The 22,014-nt window shown below is 49.9% G+C and overlaps 2 protein-coding genes across 3 annotated transcripts in view; one reads left to right on the top strand and one right to left on the bottom strand.

Annotated features, from left to right (window-relative positions):
• Positions 1-12,714, top strand: part of mmp16a (matrix metallopeptidase 16a (membrane-inserted)) — a 56,080-nt gene extending 43,366 nt beyond the window's left edge. For both annotated transcript variants that reach the window (XM_030099309.1, XM_030099308.1), the window contains 4 exons: positions 5,158-5,296; positions 9,088-9,238; positions 9,363-9,478; positions 11,228-12,714. In XM_030099309.1, coding sequence (XP_029955169.1) covers positions 5,158-5,296; positions 9,088-9,238; positions 9,363-9,478; positions 11,228-11,562 — 741 coding nt within the window. In that variant the 3' untranslated portion in view covers positions 11,563-12,714. The remainder of the gene's footprint in view (positions 1-5,157; positions 5,297-9,087; positions 9,239-9,362; positions 9,479-11,227) is intronic.
• Positions 1-22,014, bottom strand: part of LOC115394103 (zinc finger protein 45-like) — a 1,173,573-nt gene that overhangs the window by 563,815 nt on the left and 587,744 nt on the right. The gene's annotated exons all lie outside the window — the stretch shown is intronic.

Here is a 22,014-nt window from a genome sequence, read left to right as displayed (position 1 = left end):
GAACGCAGCGCGGTCCGGTGCAGCTGCTGTCCCGAGGGAGACGGGAGCAATTGCACTATTGACCACCTAAAACCAGATCTAAAATCGATGAGACTTGTCTTTTCTTGTTATTTTAAGGGTGCATGGCTCTCTGCTCCTGCTATAAACAAGGGTTGTGGCAAATTGTTATCAGTTTTCCTCGGGGTTTATTAGATATCTGCAGAAGGATTCCTTATTCACGGAGTGAGGACAGGGCCAGTTCTTCATCCAAAAGCAGATGAAACGGCGTTATTTTTCTTTGCTCTCGCTGTTATAATACCTCAACATTCAGCATGTGACAGAACATGCAGACCCCGCACTGCCTCCAAATCCTCGTTTGCATTTACTGCTTGTAAACTTGTGGAGAACTCAGGTCTTTCATTGCCGTGTTTAAACCTTTACATGCATGTTCTTCCTTTTTGCTGAACATCAAACCGTAAATGAAGTCACGAGTAGCCCTGAAGAGAAGGGTTTGGCGTTACGGCGGGCTGGTCGTCCTGTAAATCCTAACACGGTGTTAGTGAGAAGAACATGAAGGGTGGCAAGTGCTCAAAAACCAACCAACATGTAAAGGATACAACCGCAGGTCTCCGGTGGAGCCGCTTCATCTGCCAGATTTTTAAAAAGCCGTACGCAGTTTCTGACAGCAGGACACAGAAGTAGGAGTAGCTGTAATTACTTGGCTTCGGCGGGCGCCGGCGTGGATGTGGAGCTGGCTCTCGGCGGCCGTCCCTCCGCTGCGCTCCCATGCCTCTGAATGTTTCAGCAGCACCAGCTGGCTCGCGTTTCCGCCGAGGATCCGGAGGAGCGGGGAGGGAAGACTGATGGGCAGCGCTGATTTGTTGTGGAACTCATGTAAGGGTGGCTGTAAATCCGCCGTGTCCACGTCGTTAGGACCACCGGCATTATTACTGCTCGCTCTCGCTCCATGAGTCAGACGCGTTTCATGAAGTGGACTGAATAAACGGTGGATTCGCGCCGTCGGTGTGTTTTTTCACAGGAGGAGCAGGTGGTCCTAATATTTCTTTATTCTCTGGTTGCGTTTTTTGCCAGTTTTTCTCCGGCGTATTGTGTTCGCGCCTTGGTGGAGGGAAAACTGGAAGAACAATTGTTAATGTTTGTGTTCCTCCAGACACAGATAGACTCGACCTTACTCTCTGTCTTTTGGGTTTTATTAGGACTCTTTGTTGCTTGTTACCGTCACCCATAAAGGTGATTTCTCCTCGGCTGGATGGCGTGATTGATTCCTCGCTGGGTTACTGCGGTCCGGAGGTCCGTTTGGCTGCACTCACCGTCCCGACTTGATTGTTTTGGAAGATCGGCGTCGGGCCGGTGCCAAGTCATTACAGCAGAGATCCCAGATCTCCCTGCTCCTGAGCTCCACAGGTGGTCCGGCAAAGTCAGAGCCGGCACCGGAGCAATGACGCTGATTAGAGGGAGCAAAATTGTTTTCATGTTGTTGAATTGTGTCAGTTTTTGGCCTAAATTTAGTCGTGTTGTGTTTTTCTTCTGCCGTTACATAACAGATACGTGACTCAGAGCGGCCTTTTGAGTCATTTTTCAGCAGTTTAGCACACGTCTAAGTCTGTGGAAGCTCTGGAAAAGAGCAAATACGACAAAGTATCAAAGTCAATTATGGTTGTTTACATGGAAGCTGTCAGCCGGGGCACAACTGTGATTACTTCTTCTGTCAGGACTTTAGATCCTGTTTAATCTTGTTTCTGAAAGTAGATTTGAGGCCACAGGTTCTTGTTTTGCCCTCAAAGATTTCCATTTCGATTTCAGACTTGCAGGATGTCGGTAACGTTCAGCCAGCAGTGTGTCGGCGCCCTCGCAGTGAATGATGGTAAAGCTCTGCTCTCGTCCAAACCCTTTGTCTTCGTGTTTTTTTGGCAGTAAAAAAAGGGTAAAACCAGAATTCAGAGGCATGTTCCACGGTTTGTCAGAGGACTGCTGGGAAAATCGTCCCACATGCTACTCCATGCAGTCCGGAATGCGATTTCTGTCATTTTCAGAGCAGCACTTAAAGGTTCGTCATGTTCACTTTCACTCATTACAAAAAGAAATATCAGAAATTACACCTGACCCAGAATTCATCAGCCCCCCCCCCCCCCGCGGTGCTTTTAAACACCCACTTCAGGATCTGCCTGTTCCGAACAGGACTTCCCAAAAAAACCATCCTCAGCACACCTTCCCAGCCGTGCCTGATTTATTCGAGGCGTGTTAATCCGCGAGAGCCGGGCCGCGAGTCACGCTTGTTAGGGCGCTTGTTTTACGGCCGCTCGTTTTTCTCCCCCGCCGCCGTGATGAACGGTCAGTCGAGGTTCGCAGACGGGCGCCCGGATCCGCCGTCGCCAGCAAAACGTCTCGTCAGAACCGGAAAGTTAACCGGTTTTACGCTCGCTGTCGCTTCGCGTTCAGCTTCCCATGAACCGGCCGGCCATATGGGATCCCGCCGGAGCTTCGAGCGGCGTTCGCTGTCTCGTACATGCAGGCGCACATACATGAGCAAAGCTCCTTTTTTTTTAATTTATTCCTCCCCGAGCCTCGATTGCGAGCAGCTACCTCCATCTGCACGGTGAATGCAGCGAGCAGTGACGCTCACGCCGTCTGACAGCGACCAGACAGAAAGTTTCCAAGTGTTCATCCATTTCCCATCAGGCCCGACGCACGGTAAAATATGAATGCAGCGTCTCAGGCATTGTTGCTGGAGTTTGGATTTTCAGTTTACGGATTTACGCCAGACGTTCTCTGCAACATGCTTCGTGTAAAGCCTTGTTGTTTCCTTATGGAGGAGTTCAGAGAAGTTGCAGGTTTGATTTCTCTCTGGAGTTTATTGCACTTGAAGCCGAGAACATGAAGGCAAGGACAGAAAAATGGCTGCGTCCATTGTTATTCCGGCTGACATGCAGATTACAGCGGGGAGGAAGCACGCCCTCCTGCAGCCCGGCCTCCGCCGTCGGCCGTCCGCCTGTCACTTAACAGGAGACGCTGTGATGAAGGAAACCGCCGCCCTCTCCGCTCGCCGCTTTACAAACCGCGGCTCCTTCCTTGATGTGGGCGCGCGGGGTGGCGGGGACGCCGCGGGAGCCCTCGCCGCTCGGGAGCCGCGCTTTGATTCCCGCCAACCTTTAATGAGAGCGCGGTGACCAGGAGGGCGGCGAGCCGTCTCCTCTCCTCTGGGCTGCTGGAAGCGAAAAGAAAGACGAACAGACGAGGACTGAAACCACTTCTGTCGCCACTTATGTTTTTTTTTTTTTTTTTTTCTTTATGAATTGTTTGATTTTGACCACATTTCAAGGTCACACTTCATTATTTACCGCAGTGGCAGTAATATCTGCGCTGTGTCTTGGCCCTGTGCAAACACCAGGAAAGCAGGTGTTCTCGCAGCGTCCAGCTCATTCCCAGGTCCTCGTCGCTCTCGGTGATTCGCAGTCACGTTGCAGCGCGTGCGTCACGTAAAGAGGTCAGCGGCGCCGTCATCCCGACACCCCCGTCTCACAGATTCTCGCCTCCGAGCGCACAGACGGCGGCAGCAGACGCTGACCCGGCGCCGACCCGCACGCCGGCGGTGACGGGGCGCTCCGTTTGACCCGATTGTTACAGTTGGGTCTGCGCCCCACAGATCTTCTCTTTTCTCCTTTGAATCAGAAAAGTCGTTCTTCATTGTCTCCACAAGTCCAGCTGTGTTTTCGCTCCTCCAGGATTTCCTCCTGGCTCCTGGTTTGTTAGTCTTTGTGGTCATTTTTCTTTTTTTTAATGTCATTTTGTGTCTTTTCTGAGATCTCTTTGGCTGTTATAGTGTAACTCAACTCAACCTGACAGAACAGAGGTTCTTTTTTTTTATTTTTTAACGTTTGAATAGGCTGTGTTTACATGTCATCTCTGTGTCTGGCAGCTCGGCCAGCCCCTTTATGTGTGTACAAATCCCTGTTGTTTAAATATTAATGAAACGCTAAGTACTTACCATTGTGCTTCTGTCCTGAAGCTGGAAGCAGTTTGGGGGTTTTTGTCCATTCAGCAGCTCGGTGGCTGTGCGCAGCGCTTCCACCGCTGTACCGCATCGATCTGGAGCGAAACGCTCCGCTCCGGCAGGGCAGTTTCTGCAGGGCGCGTTCCACTTCACCAAGTTTCCTCAACGCCGACAGAAACTTCTGGGTAGAGACGGTTCGTCGAGAATGCGTCTTCCAATAGAGAGTCTGTCGGGACGAACATGTTCCCTTTATCGTGAGTTCAAACGGATTCGGAAGGGTCAGATGTCGCTGTTTGATCTGTTTTCAGTCGCAGGACCTCGTGGTGTTCGGGAGGAAACGCTGAACATTAGAAATCCATGCAGGCCGTATGTAAAGAGCAGGAGTGGGCGAGAAATGGAAGTTAAATTGGAGCGAGAGAAGAGAGGAAATGAAGAGAGAGAGGAGGACGAGTCTGGGGAGAGTGGAGAGTCCCCGAGAAACAATTGGATTAGACAAAGAGAGAGAGAGAGCGAGCGAGCTGCGCTCCGTTTGATAAATGGGCTGTTTATTTAGCTTTCACTGTGGATAGAGCTGGCTGCCATGATGTGTCGTCCGTCCTCTCTCGCTCTCGCTACGAGGTCGAGCTTTTTGGCCGCCCGTCGCCGGAGGGCGGGACATCTCTCCCGGTCCTAATGTCTTCCACAGCTGGGTTTCCCCCCTCGGCTCGCTCCGTCGTCCAGTTTCGTCCAACATCAAAAAGACACACCTTCCACTTGGCCGCGCTCACGTTTCCTCCCCGCAGGAAACCAGAGCCCCCCGGATTCTCGTAAAAACTGCTGGCGATCACCCTGCCCCGCCGCTTGATGGGTTTCCCAGGATGCTTTTCAGGCAACCTGAGGAAGCCGGTCGATCTTCAAGGCGTCCGTGGCGTCCGATTCGCGGCCGATGTCCGCCGTCGCTGCCAGACGTCAGGAATCACCTGTGGAATGTGGAATGCCGCTGAAGCCTCAGACTGGAGGAGTTGATTGATTCTGTAACATTTTCCTGCCGAAATCCAGAAGAAACTGAGCTGAAATAATAATTTCATCACAACCTCAACAACCCCAGATTTACTGCCCGGTTGGTTTGCGTCCTATCAGTCCGACGTGTTTCCGTTCTCTGACCGTTTCCCCCGATCTCCCCTCAGGACCACTGGTTTTGGCGGGTGCGGGACAACTCGGTGATGCCGGGATACCCCATGCTCATCAGCGTCTTCTGGAGGGGCCTGCCGCCCAAGATCGACGCCGTGTACGAGAACAGCGAGGGGAAGTTCGTCTTCTTCAAAGGTGAGGCGCCGCCCGCCGCTCCTCGCCGCCGCAGCGTTTGGAGGAATCCTCCCGGAGCTCCGATTCGCTCCGGTCCTGCGGAGCCGAAGCCTCGTCCTAATATTGAGTCTCTGCAGCTCTGGTTTGCATTAGCTTTGTGTAGTTTGTGTATAATTCATGTGCAGGAATCCCCAGATATGCTCTGTTTACATGGACAGCCTGACAGCTCGTCGTGCAGGCTTTGCTCTCAGACTCGGTTAATATTCTGCACACATTTTCTGCCTTTGTGCGCATTTAGGAGCAAACAGAGGTGTTTTTTTTTTTCTCCATCTTTGATAACAGCTTTATTTTATCACGCCGCACCTCGAGCGCCGCCTTGATGTTATCTGTATGTGTGTGTGTGTGAGTTTAATTTAAAACCGCAGAAGATTAAAGCCAGTTTCTCTGGCCTGGAAAATCCTTTATAATCCAGCAGTTTTGATTTTTAATAGCTCATGCGTCAGGGTGTTGGTTCTAGTGTTACAGTTCGGTGGGCGTCTTTCACTGTAGCTCAGCAGAAATCAGCATGCGGAGTTGTTGGAAGTCGGCGTCTCAGCGTGTGGCGAGGAGCCTCGCCGCTTACTGTCGGGGTTTCATGATGCCCGATTTTGATTTATTTATTTTTTTTCCACCCCACTTTTTTCTAAAAAGATTTGTCGACGTATTCAAATCCGGGCTAAGCTAGCCCCAAAACACAGAGCTTTGAAGCTAATTGCGTCTAAAGCCGAAAAGCCACTTAAAAGAAACAGCAAACAAGCAGGAGAGTCCTCGTATTTACATAAACTCTGGAGAGCAGCGGAGGCAGAGAGAGGAGGAGGAGGAGGAGGACGTCGGAGGTAAGAAATGAGAGTCTGCTGGGATCAAAACTACAAATCTGCTCTCAAACCCATTTCTATTTTCAACAGCAGACAGTTCCTGGAAAAGCAGGCCGCCGGTCCCGTGTGCGCCGCAATCTCCGCCACTCCATTTTACTGCTTTTTTGTTTTTTTGTTTTCCCTCCCCCTCCGCCCTGCTCCTCGCCCGGGCCGGGTAGATTTAGGAAATTCATTCTAACAAAACGCCATCTTCCATTTGAACACATGCGGCTGATTTCCCAGAAGGCTTTATTCTGTCTGTCCCCCCACCCCCCCACCCCCGTTCGCAGGAAGAAATTAGGGATAAAAAAAGTCGGTCAGGAAGCAGAGTGCGGCTCCGAGCAGCCTTTTTGAATACGCTCACACAGCTGCTGGGTTTCTAAACGTCCACATGGGGACCTGAGCGTGGACCGGGTGCTGAACCCACAGCTGATCAGCCGGAGACAGCGCCGTCCACATCAGGAGCGACAGTCGCTCGCTGTTTGCATTCTCCTGAGGTTCTGGATGTACGTCAGCCTGACATTAACGCGCAGCAGACGCTCCAGGAATGGGTTCTGTGTGGGTCAGCAGATCAGGATGCAGTAGAGGAGGACGCTTTGTGGTTGGCTCACATCTCTGTTCTGTTTACATGACAGCGATCGACTGCATCGTTTTACAGCTTTTGTTTCAGAAACGTTTATTTCCAGACATCAACGTTTTGATCCTGACCTCCATCGACACAGGAGCAACATATCAAGCCGCTCAGGATGATCTAAACATTCAGGTTCCTGTAGATTCAGTCAGGTTCTGGTGTACACATGGAGTAAAATGAATATGCTGGGAGATTTTATGCAATATTCTCTATCAAAACTTTATAAATTAGTGACATTATATACCTGAGGAATCACCAAATTCTTGGTTTGGGTGTTGATTTGAAGGATGAAATCAACTCAAAGTGTTCATGTTTCCAAGCTTCTTCTCTTTTCTCCATATTATCTCATATTATCTTATCTCCACATTATGCAGATAGTAATGTTTAATTATTTCTACCAAACTTCCATTGATCTGGGTCAACAGTCTCGGTGCTCACACGCCGGCGTGCGGTTGTGTTTTCTGTGTGTGTGTGTGTGTGTGTGTGTGTGGCCCGTGTGAGCTGGAATCGTCTCACTTTAGGAGCAGATCTTCATCCCACATAACCCCCGCGGTGCAGGGCGGAGGGCGAGCCGGGGATTAGCCTCGGCGCTGCCGCACATGCAGGAGCCGCCGCGACATCAAAGGCCTCGCGGCGCCGGAGACGGAGCCTCGCTTTTATGTGGACGGCGATGCAAGTCGACTCCGATTCAAAGAGAGAGACGGAAAGGGAGAATCCCATTTTATTTAGGATGAGTCGGGACAAAAAGGAGTTTGAAGGAGGGTTTTTTTTTCTCTCTCTCTCTTCAGTGGATCTGCATTGTTTCCGGGGATGGGAGACTCTATTAATCTCAGGGCGCGGTGTGTGTGAGTGTGTTTATCAAGGCCAGAGGAAGTGTGACCCTCACCGTGTGAGAAAGACGTGAAATGACAGGAATTTCCTTTTCCCCGAAAGCGCGGCCGCTGCAGGTCTCTGCTTCCACCCCGACCCTCCTCGCTCCGGGAAAACACGTCTTCAAGGTTGGACGTCGGCTGGAGCGAAGAGAGCGAGAGCCGGGGTCACGTCTTCCTCGTTTCATGCATGTTTCCTGTGTTTATTAGCGAGAAGTGCTCGGGCCGCCGCGGCGCTGACCCCGCAGAAGTTCTGCTCGGCCGCTCAGGCTGCCTGGTGTCTGCTGAGACACATCGGGGGAAAGATCCGGCTCTTCAAACGCCGCTACTTCATCACTTTCTCCAAACACACACTCCGCTGCTCTGCATCTGGGTGATTCATTCCCTGTTTTCTTTGGGAGGGAGATGCTCGTGTTCTTCGGCAAGAATCAAGCAGTGAAGAATCAAACCTGCGACATGAGAATCCAGCTTATCGTGTGTTTCCGTGCCAGCGTTTTCCATCTGCTTCTCCTCTCCGTCAGCTTCTTTTCATTCGAAAAAGACTCAAATTGAAATCTCCGTGAGGAAAAGGATTTGTAATTCGAAGATGTTATCTTATTTATGGCCTTTTTTTCGTGACTTTTTATTTTCCCGTGCATAAAATACGGACTATCTCCAGCCTGACGCCGGCCGTTCGTCAAGCGAAGGCCCGGCAGTAAAGTCTAAAAATCACTGTGCGCTCTGCCTTTGTCTTCCCACCTTTGCCTTTTCTTCTAAATTTCATTTCACGGGCCTCCCCCACACACTTCCTGCGGGCCCACCCTACACCTCCGTCAGTGATGGAGACAGACGCACTTCCTGGGGTCGCGTCGTGTCAGAAATGTGCCGTTTAACCCAATTACTCCACAGGAAGCGGGGCATGGGGCGACGGGGAGCAAACAGAAAACTCTCAGAATTTAATGATTTCCTTAAGAAGAAAAAAAAAGAAAGAAAAAGTAATAATTCAGCAGCATTATCGCAGCTCTCCCCAAACACGCTTCGGCATCCAGGTACTCGCTCGGCTTCGCCAGGCTGGGAAATTTTAATTCGACTGTTGGGTCGCCAGCTTCCCCACAAGGTCGCTGTTTCTTTTTTATCTCGGCCGAGCAGTCACACGCTCGGTTTTCCAGCACAGAAAAGTTCCCCGAGCACCTCCAAGCAAGGGCAAGGAGAACTTCGTCAGCGCGTCCGCTGTGTCCTTTTTTCAAATTAGGGAGACGTCAGCATCAAATGCAGCAACGCAAGGCAACAGGTTATTGCCTCCCGTTTGTTCCAGATCTTGTCCCTGTCCTTGTAATTCTGCCCGTGGAGCATGTTTTCCTCCTGCGGGGTAATCCCCGCTGCCGCTCGTCCTTCTTCCTCGACTTCATTTTCTCGCTCCCTCTCATCCTCCGTGCGCAGGGAAGCAGTTCTGGGTGTTTAAGGACACGGTCCTGCAGCCCGGTTACCCCAAGGACATCACCCAGTTCGGCCACGGCATGCCGGCCCAGAGCATCGAGACCGCCGTGTGGTGGGAGGACGTGGCCAAAACCTACTTCTTTAAAGGGGACAGGTGGGTTTGAACACGGTCTCACCTTGTTCCCATAAAGAAGTTGGAGTTAGAAGAGTGAAAGAAGCGAGTTTTTGAATGTGTCTAATGAGGAACCGATGTCCTCCTTTTATGTCAATCTTCGTAGGTACTGGCGCTACAACGAGGAGATGAGGACGATGGACCCCGGCTACCCAAAGCCCGTCACTGTGTGGAGAGGTGTGCCTGAATCGCCGCAGGGGGCCTTCGTCGACAAAGCCAATGGTACGACCGGTCCCGTGCGATATGTCTCGTGATCTGGCGCCGCGCCGGGAGGCATCGATCTGCGCCGGTCGTGTGCGAGATGAACCGGGGGAGCATTGATTAAAACCTGCCCCACTTATTGCTCTTGAGTCTTTACGAAGGGCAGCGGAGAGCGCTCGCGAACGGTCCGGTTTTCGTGCGTCCTCGCAGGCAGATTGCTCAGAGCCGTCAGACCCAGTTGGACTGAGCAAAGCAGAAAGGACGAGACCACCGCCGAGCGCTCGTTCCGGCTGGAGCCAGCTGGCTCTCGCCGCGAGTGGAGGGGCCGAACTCGTCAGATTCGGAGAGCGCAGATAGGCTGCTGGGATGGCGTGAAGGGGACGGGAGCCTCGCCCATTGGACGCCCGGCGCCAGGTGGGTCCGGGTCTGTTCCTGGCAGCGGCTCGGCTGGGGGAAAAAAAAAGAAAAAAAAAGCAGAGCAGGTGGTGCTGAAGGCTCGGGCCATCTGTGTGGAGGATCCGCTGCCAGAGCCGGAGCCGGGGCCGGGGCCGGGGCCGGGGCCGGGCGTGTCTGCCGGTGAGGCCAGGTGGAGCGGGCATCAATCAGAGCGTGAAGGGGGGCCGATGTCCGGGGGGACGGTGGGCGTTTGGATGCCGCTCGGCTGCGATGTGTGTCAGCCTGCATTCGTTTTCCCGGCTCATAACACTGACCCAGATAACGCGGCATAATTGAGCGCGCGGTAGCAGCCAGTGATGGTGTGTGTGTGTGTGTGTGTGGGTGGGTGTGTGTGTGAGGCTGCACGTGTTCCTGTGGAGGCCCCAAGGTGACGTTGACCTGCCTCTGACCAGCCGGAGCTCGGCCCGCCTCACCTCCCATCCCCTCGGATGCTTTTACAAGTTGTACATCAAAAAACTGGTCTGAACTCGTCCCAGTTTGTGGAAAACGCTCCTGATTTTCCAGATTGATCGTTCTGTGCGTTGGTTTGCTCGACGCCGTCCTCACGTCAAGACCAAAACCTTTCGCCAAACTTGGTCACAGCCCCGTCCCTCTCCTCAGTGAACGTCTCTGCCTGGGCTGAGAGCGAGAGTGGCGCTCATCACTTCCACATGCTCGCCTTTATTTATATTCACAAGCTATATTTAGTGGCCATAAAACACTTAGCACCAACTCGCAAAGAGCTGCGCTGAGGCTGAGTCCACATATGGGATTATTTCTTTAAGTCTCTCTGTGACAAAGGGTTGGGGTTAGCTAGCAGTCTTTATGCTCGTGGCTTTCGAAGATGTGAGAAAACCCGACGTGGATTTCAGTCTCTGGTTTCGCCCTCGTGCTGTTTGATGGCCTCTCCCAGATGAATCTTTAAAAACTTCGTCCTCCGCCTCGTCGCGTCTCCAGAAGCCCCTTCCCTCCCCGGCTGCTTATTTAGAACATCTCTCCCCTCGTCTTCCCGCAGAAGAGCGAACATAAATAATAAATCTCCAGACTGGAAGTGTAAAGAGGGCGAGGAGCGCCGGGGCGTCCGAGCCGGAGCTGTCAGGCTGGGTTTTACGCCGCATCCGTTTTCCCAACGAGCGGAGAGGTTCAGCGTCGGCCCCGAAAGTCTCGACCTCTGGACGGAAAGTTGCTGATGTGTCCGGGACGTTTTGGTCTGCGTTGTTGGAGGAGCAGCAGGGAAATCGTTGATACCTCGTCTGACTGTCTTAGAAAAGCCCTTTTCATTATTTCACAATAACGGATTAAAAGACCAAATCTGTCCTGTTTTCCTCTCCGCAGGTTTCACCTACTTCTACAAGGGGAAGGAGTACTGGAAGTTCAACAACCAGATGCTCCGCGTGGAGCCGGGCTACCCGCGCTCCATCCTCAAAGACTTCATGGGCTGCGAGCTGACGCCCGCCGACCCCGGCCGCCCGCCGGCCGACGACGGCGGCACGGACGTGGTGATCGAGCTGGACAACGAGGCCAACACGGTGAAGGCCATCGCCATCGTCATCCCGTGCGTGCTGGCGCTGTGCCTGCTGGCGCTGGTCTACACCGTGGTGCAGTTCAAGCGGAAGGGGACGCCGCGCCACATACTGTACTGCAAGCGCTCCATGCAGGAGTGGGTGTGAGGCGGCGGCGGCGGCGGGGGGACGGCCGGAGGATGGCAGACTCTGGACAGCTTTATTGAAGAAACACGCCGCCTTGCCTCCTCCTCCTCCTCCTCCTCCTCTTTCTTCTTCTTGGGTGGTCTGCCGGCGGTCCCTCGAACCAGAGACCATCCCCAGGACTTGAAGCGGACTCTGCCGGTGCCCAGCCTTTTTAACACACACCGGGGGGGGGCAGAGGGACAGAAACGACCTTCAGCCCTGGTCCAGAAAACAAACAAACAAACAAACAAAACCAAGAGGGTCAGCATCACTTTGTATCTCAGAAACTTGACTTCCTGTCCCCCTTCCTCTTTTACTGCTCTGCCCGACCGCTTTTAAATGGGAGGACTTTCAGGGGGAAGCGCACACTTCCCACGAGGCGCTGCATTGTCAACTGTCATATCAGGTTTTTGCGAGAAAAAAAACAAAACAAAAAGAAAAATGAAAAAAACAAACAAACAACAGTTTTCTATTTTCTGATCTGGGTGACTCCCTCCTCCGATTCATCACACGCTCAAACACCGAACCGTCTCAGATTAATCACCGGTTAATCACCTCACTCCCTTGGTTCTTTTTTTCTTTTTTCTTTCCAAATTTTTCAATTTGACTTCGTTTTAGAAAGGAGGTCCTCACGTTTCCCTTTAAGACGCTCCTGAGGAAGAGACCAAACCAAACCAAATAAAATCACTTTCTCTCCAAAGAGGATCACTGTTTTCTTTCTTTCTTTTTCTTTCTTCCTTCTCTTGCTGTTGATTTGCTCCATCCTTCGCCCCCCTCTCTGGATCCGTGCAGCGACTGAGAGTCGGGCAGCTCTGACTGTTGTGGCAGTCTGTCTGAGACACAGGGGCCAAATTATTCTGCAATATTTTAACTCGCCTTAATTATGACTCATACTACTTGTGCTTGGTTTTGCTGTTTATGGTGTTTTTTTGTTTTTTTTTTTGTTTCTTTATTTGTATACTGCTTTTGTTTTTTGTTTGTTTGTGAAAGAGGCTCATTTAGTGCTTCTTGTGACTGCTATTTTCTGGATTTTATTACATTAACGCAGGATCCTCGGCACTGGCTTGCCGAGCTATTCTGGACAGAACATACAGTGGGGTCAGCCTGTACTGAGAGTAAAGTATTGTATCGTTTCAAAAAAAGAACAACATGTCGGAAGGTTCTGGAGTAAAGCCACTATTTTTGTGTGTTAAGATATTTGTTACTGTTACTTTTCTTATTTCCATGCCACATAAACCAGGCGATTGAGAACTTGAGTGTTTGTCATTGGACTTGTCTTTGGCCCATATTTACCCACAATGCACCCACCATCGTTATTTGTGAATGGACTTCTTTTTCTTTTTTCTTTTTAATTGAATCCTGTTGACTGCCTTGTCTGAGAGAGCGCACAGTTCCCAGAATGCTCGAGTCTCATGACTGAGGACCCACCAAGCGAAGATCAGTGCCTGTGTCAACGTGCATGCTGAAGCATTTCCCGTCCGCTCAGTCGGTTCTGCTCGACGTGGCTTCGGCGCCTCCTCAGAATTCTTTCTCTTGAAAAAAAAGAAAAATACTGTTTGCGTTTATTTTTATACCTTTTAACTGTTTCCCCAACTCCCCCCTTCCTCCAGGTACAGCTCAATCGAAGAGATTTAAGAACAAAACAAACGAAAAATAAATGAATAATTCAAAGTGGTACATTTGGGAGACGGGATTGAGTCAAACTGGCTTCGACCAAATGTCAGCGGACGCGCCGTGTCCTCGCGCTGTGGCGAGCAGTCGTTGAATGTGTGTCTGTTCTCATGATCACATACAGTTTCTTTCTTTCTTTTTTTGTTTTTTGTTCCTGTTTTCTGGTCAGAATAAATTGGACATCTCAAAATGACTTCTTTGTGTAAGACTTTGGGATGGTAAAAAAAAAGAAAAAACACGTCCCAACTGAATGAATAAACTGATCAATATACAAGAAGGAGCAGCGTGTTTTTTTCTGTTCATGTGACGTCTGTGTGTTGAAATATGCCGGTTATCTCCAGTTATATCAACGCTTCAGGACGTCTTTTCAGGAATTTCTTTTGTTTTTTTTTTAATCTCTGTTTCATCTTCTGGTCACAAACAGAACAAGGAGAATGATTCTTTTGTGTTAAAGACTGAAACGAAACCCAAGTTTGATCATTTCAGCATTATTTCTGCCATCTGTGATTGATCCGTCTTCACAAACAGCCGACGTCACTCTGCAGATTATTCCGGGTCGATCCACTGATCCCAGAAACTCTGCATTGTTTAGCAGTAATCGCCGTCTTTTCAGTGGCAGGAGCGTTCTTCTTTGTAGAGACGAAACAAATGAGAGAATTAAATGTTTTCACTGCTGTTAAAGCGATACTTCAACATTTTGGCAAATTGGCCCATTTAGCGCAATTCCTTAATCATTTCGAACAGCATACTTACTTTTTTTGTGAGGGCGAGCTGTTGTTTATTCAGAGGTGAGTCGGGGAAGGTTTTCGGGACGGACACAATGGAGGTGAACGGTATTTTGGTTCCCCCTCGTCAAACTCATCAAATACACAATCCAACAACCCCAAAACACTTTGGTGGACACGTTATAATCCACACATTCACTACGCTGTGAAATATTAATGCAAAATTATCAGATTGAGTTGTTCATGCGAAGATTGCTAAGACGGAACTACTTACTAAACATGGCGTCTGGGCGTAGTGATTTCAAAAGAAAAAGTAGTTCCCAGTATTTGCTTCAGTCTCGTAACGCTACAATATTATTTGTTGGCGTTCCACAGCGTAGTGAATGTGCGGATTATAACGTGTCGACCAAAGTGTTTTGGGGTTGTTGGATTTTGTATTTGATGAGTTTGACGAGGGGGAACCAAAATACCATCCACTTCCATTGTGTCCGTCCCGAAAACCTTCCCCGACTCGCCTCTGAATAAACAACAGCTCGCCCTCACAAAAAAAGTAAGTATGCTGTTCGAAATGACTAAGGAATTGCGCTAAAAGGGCCAATTTGCCAAAATGTTGAAGTATCGCTTTAAAAAGTGCCTCTCCAATAAGAAACAATCTCATAAAATACCCAGATCGGTTGTACTCCTTTAACTTTGTCACAAAAGCGCCTCTTGTGACTGTCATGCTAATGAAAACACTTTATTATTGAGCGGATTTCTGAAGCTGAAGGAAAAGCCTGACTCAGCAGAAGAGACGTGGTGAAACCAGTCCTGGAAGAGGTCTTGAGGTGTCTCGCTAGAATCGTGTAAAAAGCAGCAGGTCCGCCAAAAGAAACAGCATAAAAATCGGCAGCCCTGTGAAAACAGATGTGATCTGCAGCAGGTTTCATTTGACATCCCAGCAGGAGACTTACAAACTGCATCCAGCTTTTTTTTTTTTTTTTAAATATATCACACTGATTCATTTGTTTGGTGAGCTCCTTCTCATTTTTTTTTTTATTTCTTTCATTTAGCTAACAGATGGCTCACAAATGTCACATTTAAGGAAACTGATGATGATTTTTCAATGTCAGTCTATGCAGATGACTGTGTGGTTTCAATACAGGAACATTCAGCAGAGACTGACGGGAAACAAAGGTTCTCGCTCAAACTGCAGTGTGTTTTGAACTCAGCCAGCAGAAGGAAAGAAAAGAAGGAAAAAAATTGATGACGGTGATGTGGATTTAAGCGATGTGTGTACATGTTGATCTGGGCCGGGGGCCGCTCGGCCGTCCCGCTGTATTTTTGGGTGGCGTGATAGAAATCGGCTCGGTGGACGCCGGGCGCTGGCGGCGGCCGCAGACTGGATGTGAAACAGGAGCCGCGCTCGGCCCCGCTCTGTTTACTCTAGCTCTGCCTGGACATATTTTGACATACAGTTACTGACAACAAAGTGGGGGAGGTCGGGCCAGTTTACCCACTGCGGTCACTGACTCCGCAAGTGTGTGTGTGTGTGTGTGTGTGAGTGATGAAATTACACTCTTAGGAATAACACTTCATTGCTTCTCATCGTGGGGCTGTTGAATGGTGAAATTGCCTCTCTGTTTTTAGACAAAGGCATTATACGCTCAGCTATGTTTAGATCAGCGCTTCAGCCTGAGGCTCTTTACTCATTGTCCTCCCTCCTTCCATTCCTGTAAATACAGCCTCAGTGTGTGTGTGTGTGTGTGTGTGTGTGTGTCCCAGGGTTGTGTTTGCTGGTTGTACCAGTTTTCAAAGTGCTGTACTTGTGTGCGTCCGGACCAGCGCAGCCTTGTTTTCTGAAATCATCCTGAAACCTCTTGAAGCGCCGGCGCTGAACGCCTCGCTCCTGTTCTCGTCAGCTCTCCCAAACCTCCTCGTAACCCCTGCTGTCATCGGCTCAAAACCTGAATGATTACCACAGGAGCCAGAGTCATACATTATCATTTAGCTCTGTTTAACCTCGACCTCCTGGGTTAAAGACCGAGTCGTCCTTGAGGTGGTCGGCAGAGCGAAGCAGGTTTCCATTAACCTACATTCACTTCCTGGAGGAAGAGCGCCATCGTCTACTGTAAACACAGCCTGTTCAGCGCCGTGCGGTCGTGAGATGATCGTGTGAGTTCGATGACATTTAATCCGCCGCCCCCTCGGCTTTCGCTCCATTCGGCGTCAAACTCGTCGCTTGGCTGCGTTCGTCCCCGGGGACGCCCAGCAGGCCCGTTACACTCATATAGAACAACGAAAAGCGTTGTTTATCTGCCCCAGCAGAGGAGACATGACAGCGAATTAGGATCTAAACAACGTATTTGTACAAATATGGAGGCTGTGGAGGAAAATATGCCGAAACAAACTGAAAATATATACATATTTTTCTTATTTTCTGCAGTTGGATGTGACGATACTGGAGGTGTAATCTCTGGAGCCTGACAGTGAAGCTGAAAGTGATGGACTGATTGACTGAGTCAAGCTTAAACCATCTTGGTGATTTGTTTTCAGGTGTTTTTGCGTCGTCGTCTGGGAACACCCCACACACAGATAAGTCGGTGTGACCACAGCCCGAATCCCACACACACGTTCAACCACTCATCTGTCAACACACTCCGAGGCGACGGGGAAGTGAGTCAAACATGTCCGCCCAAACAGAGTTCTGGCTCCTCCGACTCCTACTGAACATGTGTCCACGACCGCAGGGAAAACCCCTCCGGTCCCAGTTCAGCAGAGACCGGAGAGACCGAGCGACGTTCTCAGTATTCACACAAATATGGACGTCACACACAGCGGAGGACAAAACGCAAGACCACGAAAACGATACATATCAGAGAATAAGCTGAAGTTTAAAGGCTTAAATCATGGAAAAGGAGAGTTTTGATGTTCACCTCCCTCCTCGGGCAGTGGAGAGTCCTCCATCGCCGTCCCCGTAAACCGCATGTGTTCCTCCACAAACACAGAGGCTGACAGGCGCAGATAGGAAGAGCGATGAGGCTCAGCAAACCTTCAATTGAGCCGTCCAATCAGGCCGTTCATGGCTGAGGAGGCACTCTGATGACATACCTTTTTTTTTTGAGGAGGGGGTGGGGGTGAAAAAAAGTGCCACAGAATGTATTTCTGCACCGCGCTTTTGCTGTCTATCCGAGTGCTGCCTCTGGTGATCGATAAATACATTTGGAAAACGGCTAAAACTGTGTCCTCGTCTTGCTCGGGCCAGTTTTCATCCATATGTGCTGCAGTGTTTCGCTGCAGGCCGGCCGGAGGTCAGGAGAGCGAACACACCGTGCATTCAACACTGAATTACTCCACGTATCAGTTCATGCAACGATTTCTGTTAAAAGAGACTGTTTGATTTCTGTTCTGTCAAATGAGGTCTTGTTGTCTTTACAAACAATCACTCAACATTGGCTACGATATATTTTAACTTACCATATTTTGCCTAATTCTCTTAGTCTGGTTTATATTCTCAGTTTGATCATATGGCAGCTTCCACATTCATCCAGGGATCCTCACTCATTTCCTCCAAAGAGACGGAACAGAATAGTTCCTGTCAGTCTGAGGAGTGAGACAGATGAAAGATATCATCCGATCTGGTCCATTCAGAGCCGCACAGCCTTCCCTCCTCACGCCACAGAATAGACCATCTTCATATTCCTGCAGCCGGCGTGAGCCGCAACACGCCTCCATTCAGAACGATCTGCAATGAGCGAATTAATGACACCTCTCCGCCGCCGCACAAAGAAATACCCATTCCGGCGTCTGCTGGCCCGGACCAGACCGGCTCCTAATCTGTTTCCAATTTCTATCATTTCCATCACTGGCTCCAAATGGTTTTCTCGTCCGTGCTGCACTGCACCGTCCTCGCTGAAATCTGGTTAGAATAACACATCCATGCATATGAAAACACGCCCGAGGCGTATCGTGCATTCCAGACATGAGATGAGACACATTATGCTCTTTGCTGAAAGTTCTTCAGAGCTCTCGCAACAGCATTAGCAATTAGATTTAAAAAAAAAAAAAAAAACCCGTTTAGCCATGTTTTGACTGAAAGCCTTCGACTCTCCAGCTGCTGCGGCGGCGGGCGCCGCGCTCACGCCATTAGCTCCACTGGCATGGGGCTGATGGGTCGACACACAAAGGAGGCAGGTTTTAATACATAAACCCACCTAAGTGAACCTGACGCGCGTTCGGCCCCCTGCTGTGACACAAACTGACGCAACTGGCAACGAGGGGCTAATGAAGCCGGAGCGGCGGGCGTCGCCTCGCCATGCAGCACGCCGGCGCAGGAAGCTGGAGGAACATCTGCTCATCTATTAAATACAGACTCGGATTCTGCTGTGATCACCCTGCCGCTTAAAGGTGATCGTTATTAGCTAACTTCTGCAAACTTCTGCTGCTAAAAGCGCATTAAAGATGCTAATCGTACGTTCTACACGGCGCCCGTGTTAAGAAGCCGTTTTTCTCTCACCGGCGCAGGCTTTGTAGTGGTAACCCGCACCTCCTCCCCCCCCCGGGGCTTCTTGTTTTCGGTCGTATTTCAGACTGTCCGGTCTCAGGCGGCCTCTGGAGTCGTGCAATTGACATTCACATGAAAAGGGCCGCGCTCAGCCGCCTCCGAGACGCGGCTCAAGGTTAAAGCCGGCCCGAGATGCCGCGCTTATTGTTGCTGTTGGATGAAAAGCTCCGAAATGTCATGTTTGCCAGAGTGCAGGAAAGCCCAAAACCCTCTGCTGACCTTAAAACACATTTTTGCTTTTCAAAAAGGGTTTCAGGAGCTTCAATGACCGCAAAGTAAATCTGAAATGCATTTCAAATGGCAATGAGTGATTTAAAGGTAATCAGTGTGATATTTTTCCTCTTCAGGGATCTGTTTCTCTTTATCAAACTGGAAATGGGGAAAATCAGGAGCAGCCTGAACCAGCCAATAACAGAGAGTCAATCTAACACGCTGAAATCAGCGTCCCAGTTGAAAAGAAGCGACAGAAGTGGCAGAAAGCGCCTTTCTCCAGGCGTGCGACGTTCATTCATATTCATACAGCGGCAGCGGCTTGGCCTACAGCTGACATTTGATTCAGTGCCGCTCAAGCATTCTCATTCCTGTCGCGGTACAAGTGTCTCTGGAGCAACACCTTCAGAGGCCGAAAACCCTCCGCTGAAAGCCAGACTGATGAAATACTGCCATGAGACAGGTATGCCGGCGAGCGTTTCCAGTCAGCGCTGGAAGGTCACGGCAGTGGAAGCGGCGGCGGCGGCGCTTTCGGCGGCCGCTGCAGATCGGATCCTCCGTCTCTCCAGTGAACCAAACACAGGATCCACACAGGGCTTCCTCACAGACGGGGCGGAGAGCAGGAAGTAATGATCGGCGGCGTCCAGGTGAAATTAGCTCCATTAATCACTGCATTGATCTGGTCGGCTGCAGAAGGCCACGGCCCTCCTCCGTCTCACGAGCGCCCGCCGCCCGGCGCAGATATCCACTTAACTTGAAATGATATGTTTTGATTGCGGAGGGAAAGTCTTTGTTGAGACGTCTTTGTTTATCTGGAGGCCCTTCTCCCGTGTTTTTCAGTCTTGGAGGAAGAGTCGATACCTGTCTCCTCGCAGATTAAGAAGAATTGAGCTTGAAAACTTCCTCCATCCACAGACGTGACACTCAAAGCTGTTTCGCAGGAAAACTTCTGAAACGCCAGTCTCCACATCTCCCTCCTGACCCAGACGTTACGCACAGTTTTCATTTTTCACTGGATAGTTTCTGAAGGAGGAGTTTAAAAAAAAGAGGCTGGATTGATAAACCTGCTTTCAGAAAGATGTACGACTTTTCAAAATAAGATGCATCAGCCGTCACACCGGAAAACCGTGAGGAAAACACGCATAAAGATTATTTCATGAAAAAAAAACAAAGACTTTGGAGCTGATCTGATAAATCGGTGCACGTAAATATGCATCGTCTTGCTCCTGGAAACAACAAGCCTGCTGCTTTTATTAAAGCTGTTCTTTAAACTTTAGTTTTGTCTTTATGGGGAAATAAAACCTTTTACTCGGTCAAAAATGGATTAAATGCACAAGAATTACAGATTTAGAAGTTACTGTGAAGTCACACAAAAAAAAGAAAATTTTACTTTATGTATTATAGCTTATATACTGTATATATTTCAGCACATGGTACTGTACTTTGAAGAAAGGATTAGTTTCGGATATCATATTAAAAATGCGTATTTAGAATTCCGATATGATGAAAGCTAATCATTGCATAAAGTTGCAGAACTGTGTCTCGCATCGTTTCCTGCTGTACGTCACAGTAAAGTAAACCAAACCTCAGCAGAGCGCCACAGAGGATGAGAGAGGAGCTGAGTCTGCTTATTCATGACTGGTTCAGAGACCAGTTACTCAACAAGCCAGAACATCTGCTCCACATTCTGCATCTCTGATCAGGTCACTGTTACAGTCTGAAAGAAATCCTGTTTGAGCTGCATCTCAGGATTTCTCAGACTCAATTAATAAAAAACGTTTTTTTGGGTTTTTCACTAAACGTAACAGTGGGACCGGCGTCTGCTGCTGGTTCTACGCCGCCGCGCTGACCTCTGAGTGTGTAACAGGTGGGGCGTCCCTCCCCTTCCACGAGCCACACGGTAGCTTCCAGCGCTGCGCGACCTCGGCTTGACCTCTACACGGGCGTGAGAACATCCAGCGGGCAAAAATATCGCTTTATTTTTTTCCTGTGCTGATTTCACGGCTTCCTCTGACGGCGATAAAGTTTTATCAGCAGGAGACACGGGATACGATCTTTTCATGTCCAAACGCAGCCGATTCTGAGGACTTCAGCAACAAATCTGCTAAATCAACACGCCCCAGACTTTTTTCTTTTTCTTTTTTGTAGCCTCTATGGTTCTCTTTGGTGATTATTCTGTGAGGGGAAACTCAGGAAGTGTTACGCATTTCAAACAGTCCGGAGAGGCGGGCTGCTCGGCTACCCGCTGGCCGCCCTGCGTACTGGCTTCCTTTGACTCCAGCCTTGATGTGGAGATAAGAGCAAAGGGGGTGGTGGGGCTCTGGACTTCACTCTGGTCCTGCAGCCATCATGGCCTCCCAAGTTTGTTTCCGGGGACAATTTTCTTCTCTTTGCTCAGCAGATTTTTTGTTTTTTTTTCCTTTCCATCACAGGCAATTAGGATAAAGATCAGCAGAGTTTAACAAGCCTCAGTCAAAGACAAGTACATCTTTAATATCTAACCAAAACATTTTACCCCGGTAAGTGGCCTCTAACGAGGGCCGAGTCTCAGAGGAGCGCACGAAGGAAAGGAAGTGAGGGTTAAAACAAGACGACAGCCGGCTGCATGAGACGGATGACTGTGGGAACGAGGGGGAGCCCGGCTGGGTGGAAACGGCTCCTTTACAAAGGAAACGTGGGGCTCTGGCCTCGCGGCGCAAAGTGCACGTTGTGTGTGCCGCTGCGCGGCGTGATGACAAAGGAAGTGACTGGGAGCGGCGAGGAGGAGCGCCGCACGGCGCTCGGCTTACAGGATGTATGGTCAGTGGCCCGAATAGCCTGGAATATGTTCCTGAGGGCGCGCGTGTGTGTGTGCGTGTGCGTGCGTGTGTGTGTGCGTGCTCCAGCATGACTCACAGGCATCCTGACGTGTTGGTGTTTGTGCACTTCCTGATTATTTGCATTTGTATTTGGCTTCGAGCACACACACACACACACACACACACACACACACACACACACACACACACACACACACACACACGCTGTCTTGCGGCTCTAAACCAGGTCAGCTCGCAGACTGATGACTGTATCACCAACAGGAACATGAACATCATGCATGAAGCCGGAGCGGAGCAGATTTATGGCGGCGACCTGGAGACATGTCTGGACTGCAGAGAGGGCGAAGTGGAGGAGAGGGCCCCAATCATAATATCCCCCAGCATTTCTCCAAAAACATGAGGCCGCGGCGGAGCCCTGACCTGTTCGGTATTCCTCTCACGGAGCGCCGCCATGTCCTCTTTCTTTTGT

This window comes from Salarias fasciatus, chromosome 9, assembly GCF_902148845.1.
Source record: "Salarias fasciatus chromosome 9, fSalaFa1.1, whole genome shotgun sequence".
NCBI classification, from domain to species: Eukaryota; Metazoa; Chordata; class Actinopteri; order Blenniiformes; family Blenniidae; genus Salarias; species Salarias fasciatus.
The sequence above is the reverse complement of the archived record's forward strand: the minus strand, read 5'-3'. Positions and strand labels throughout refer to the sequence as shown.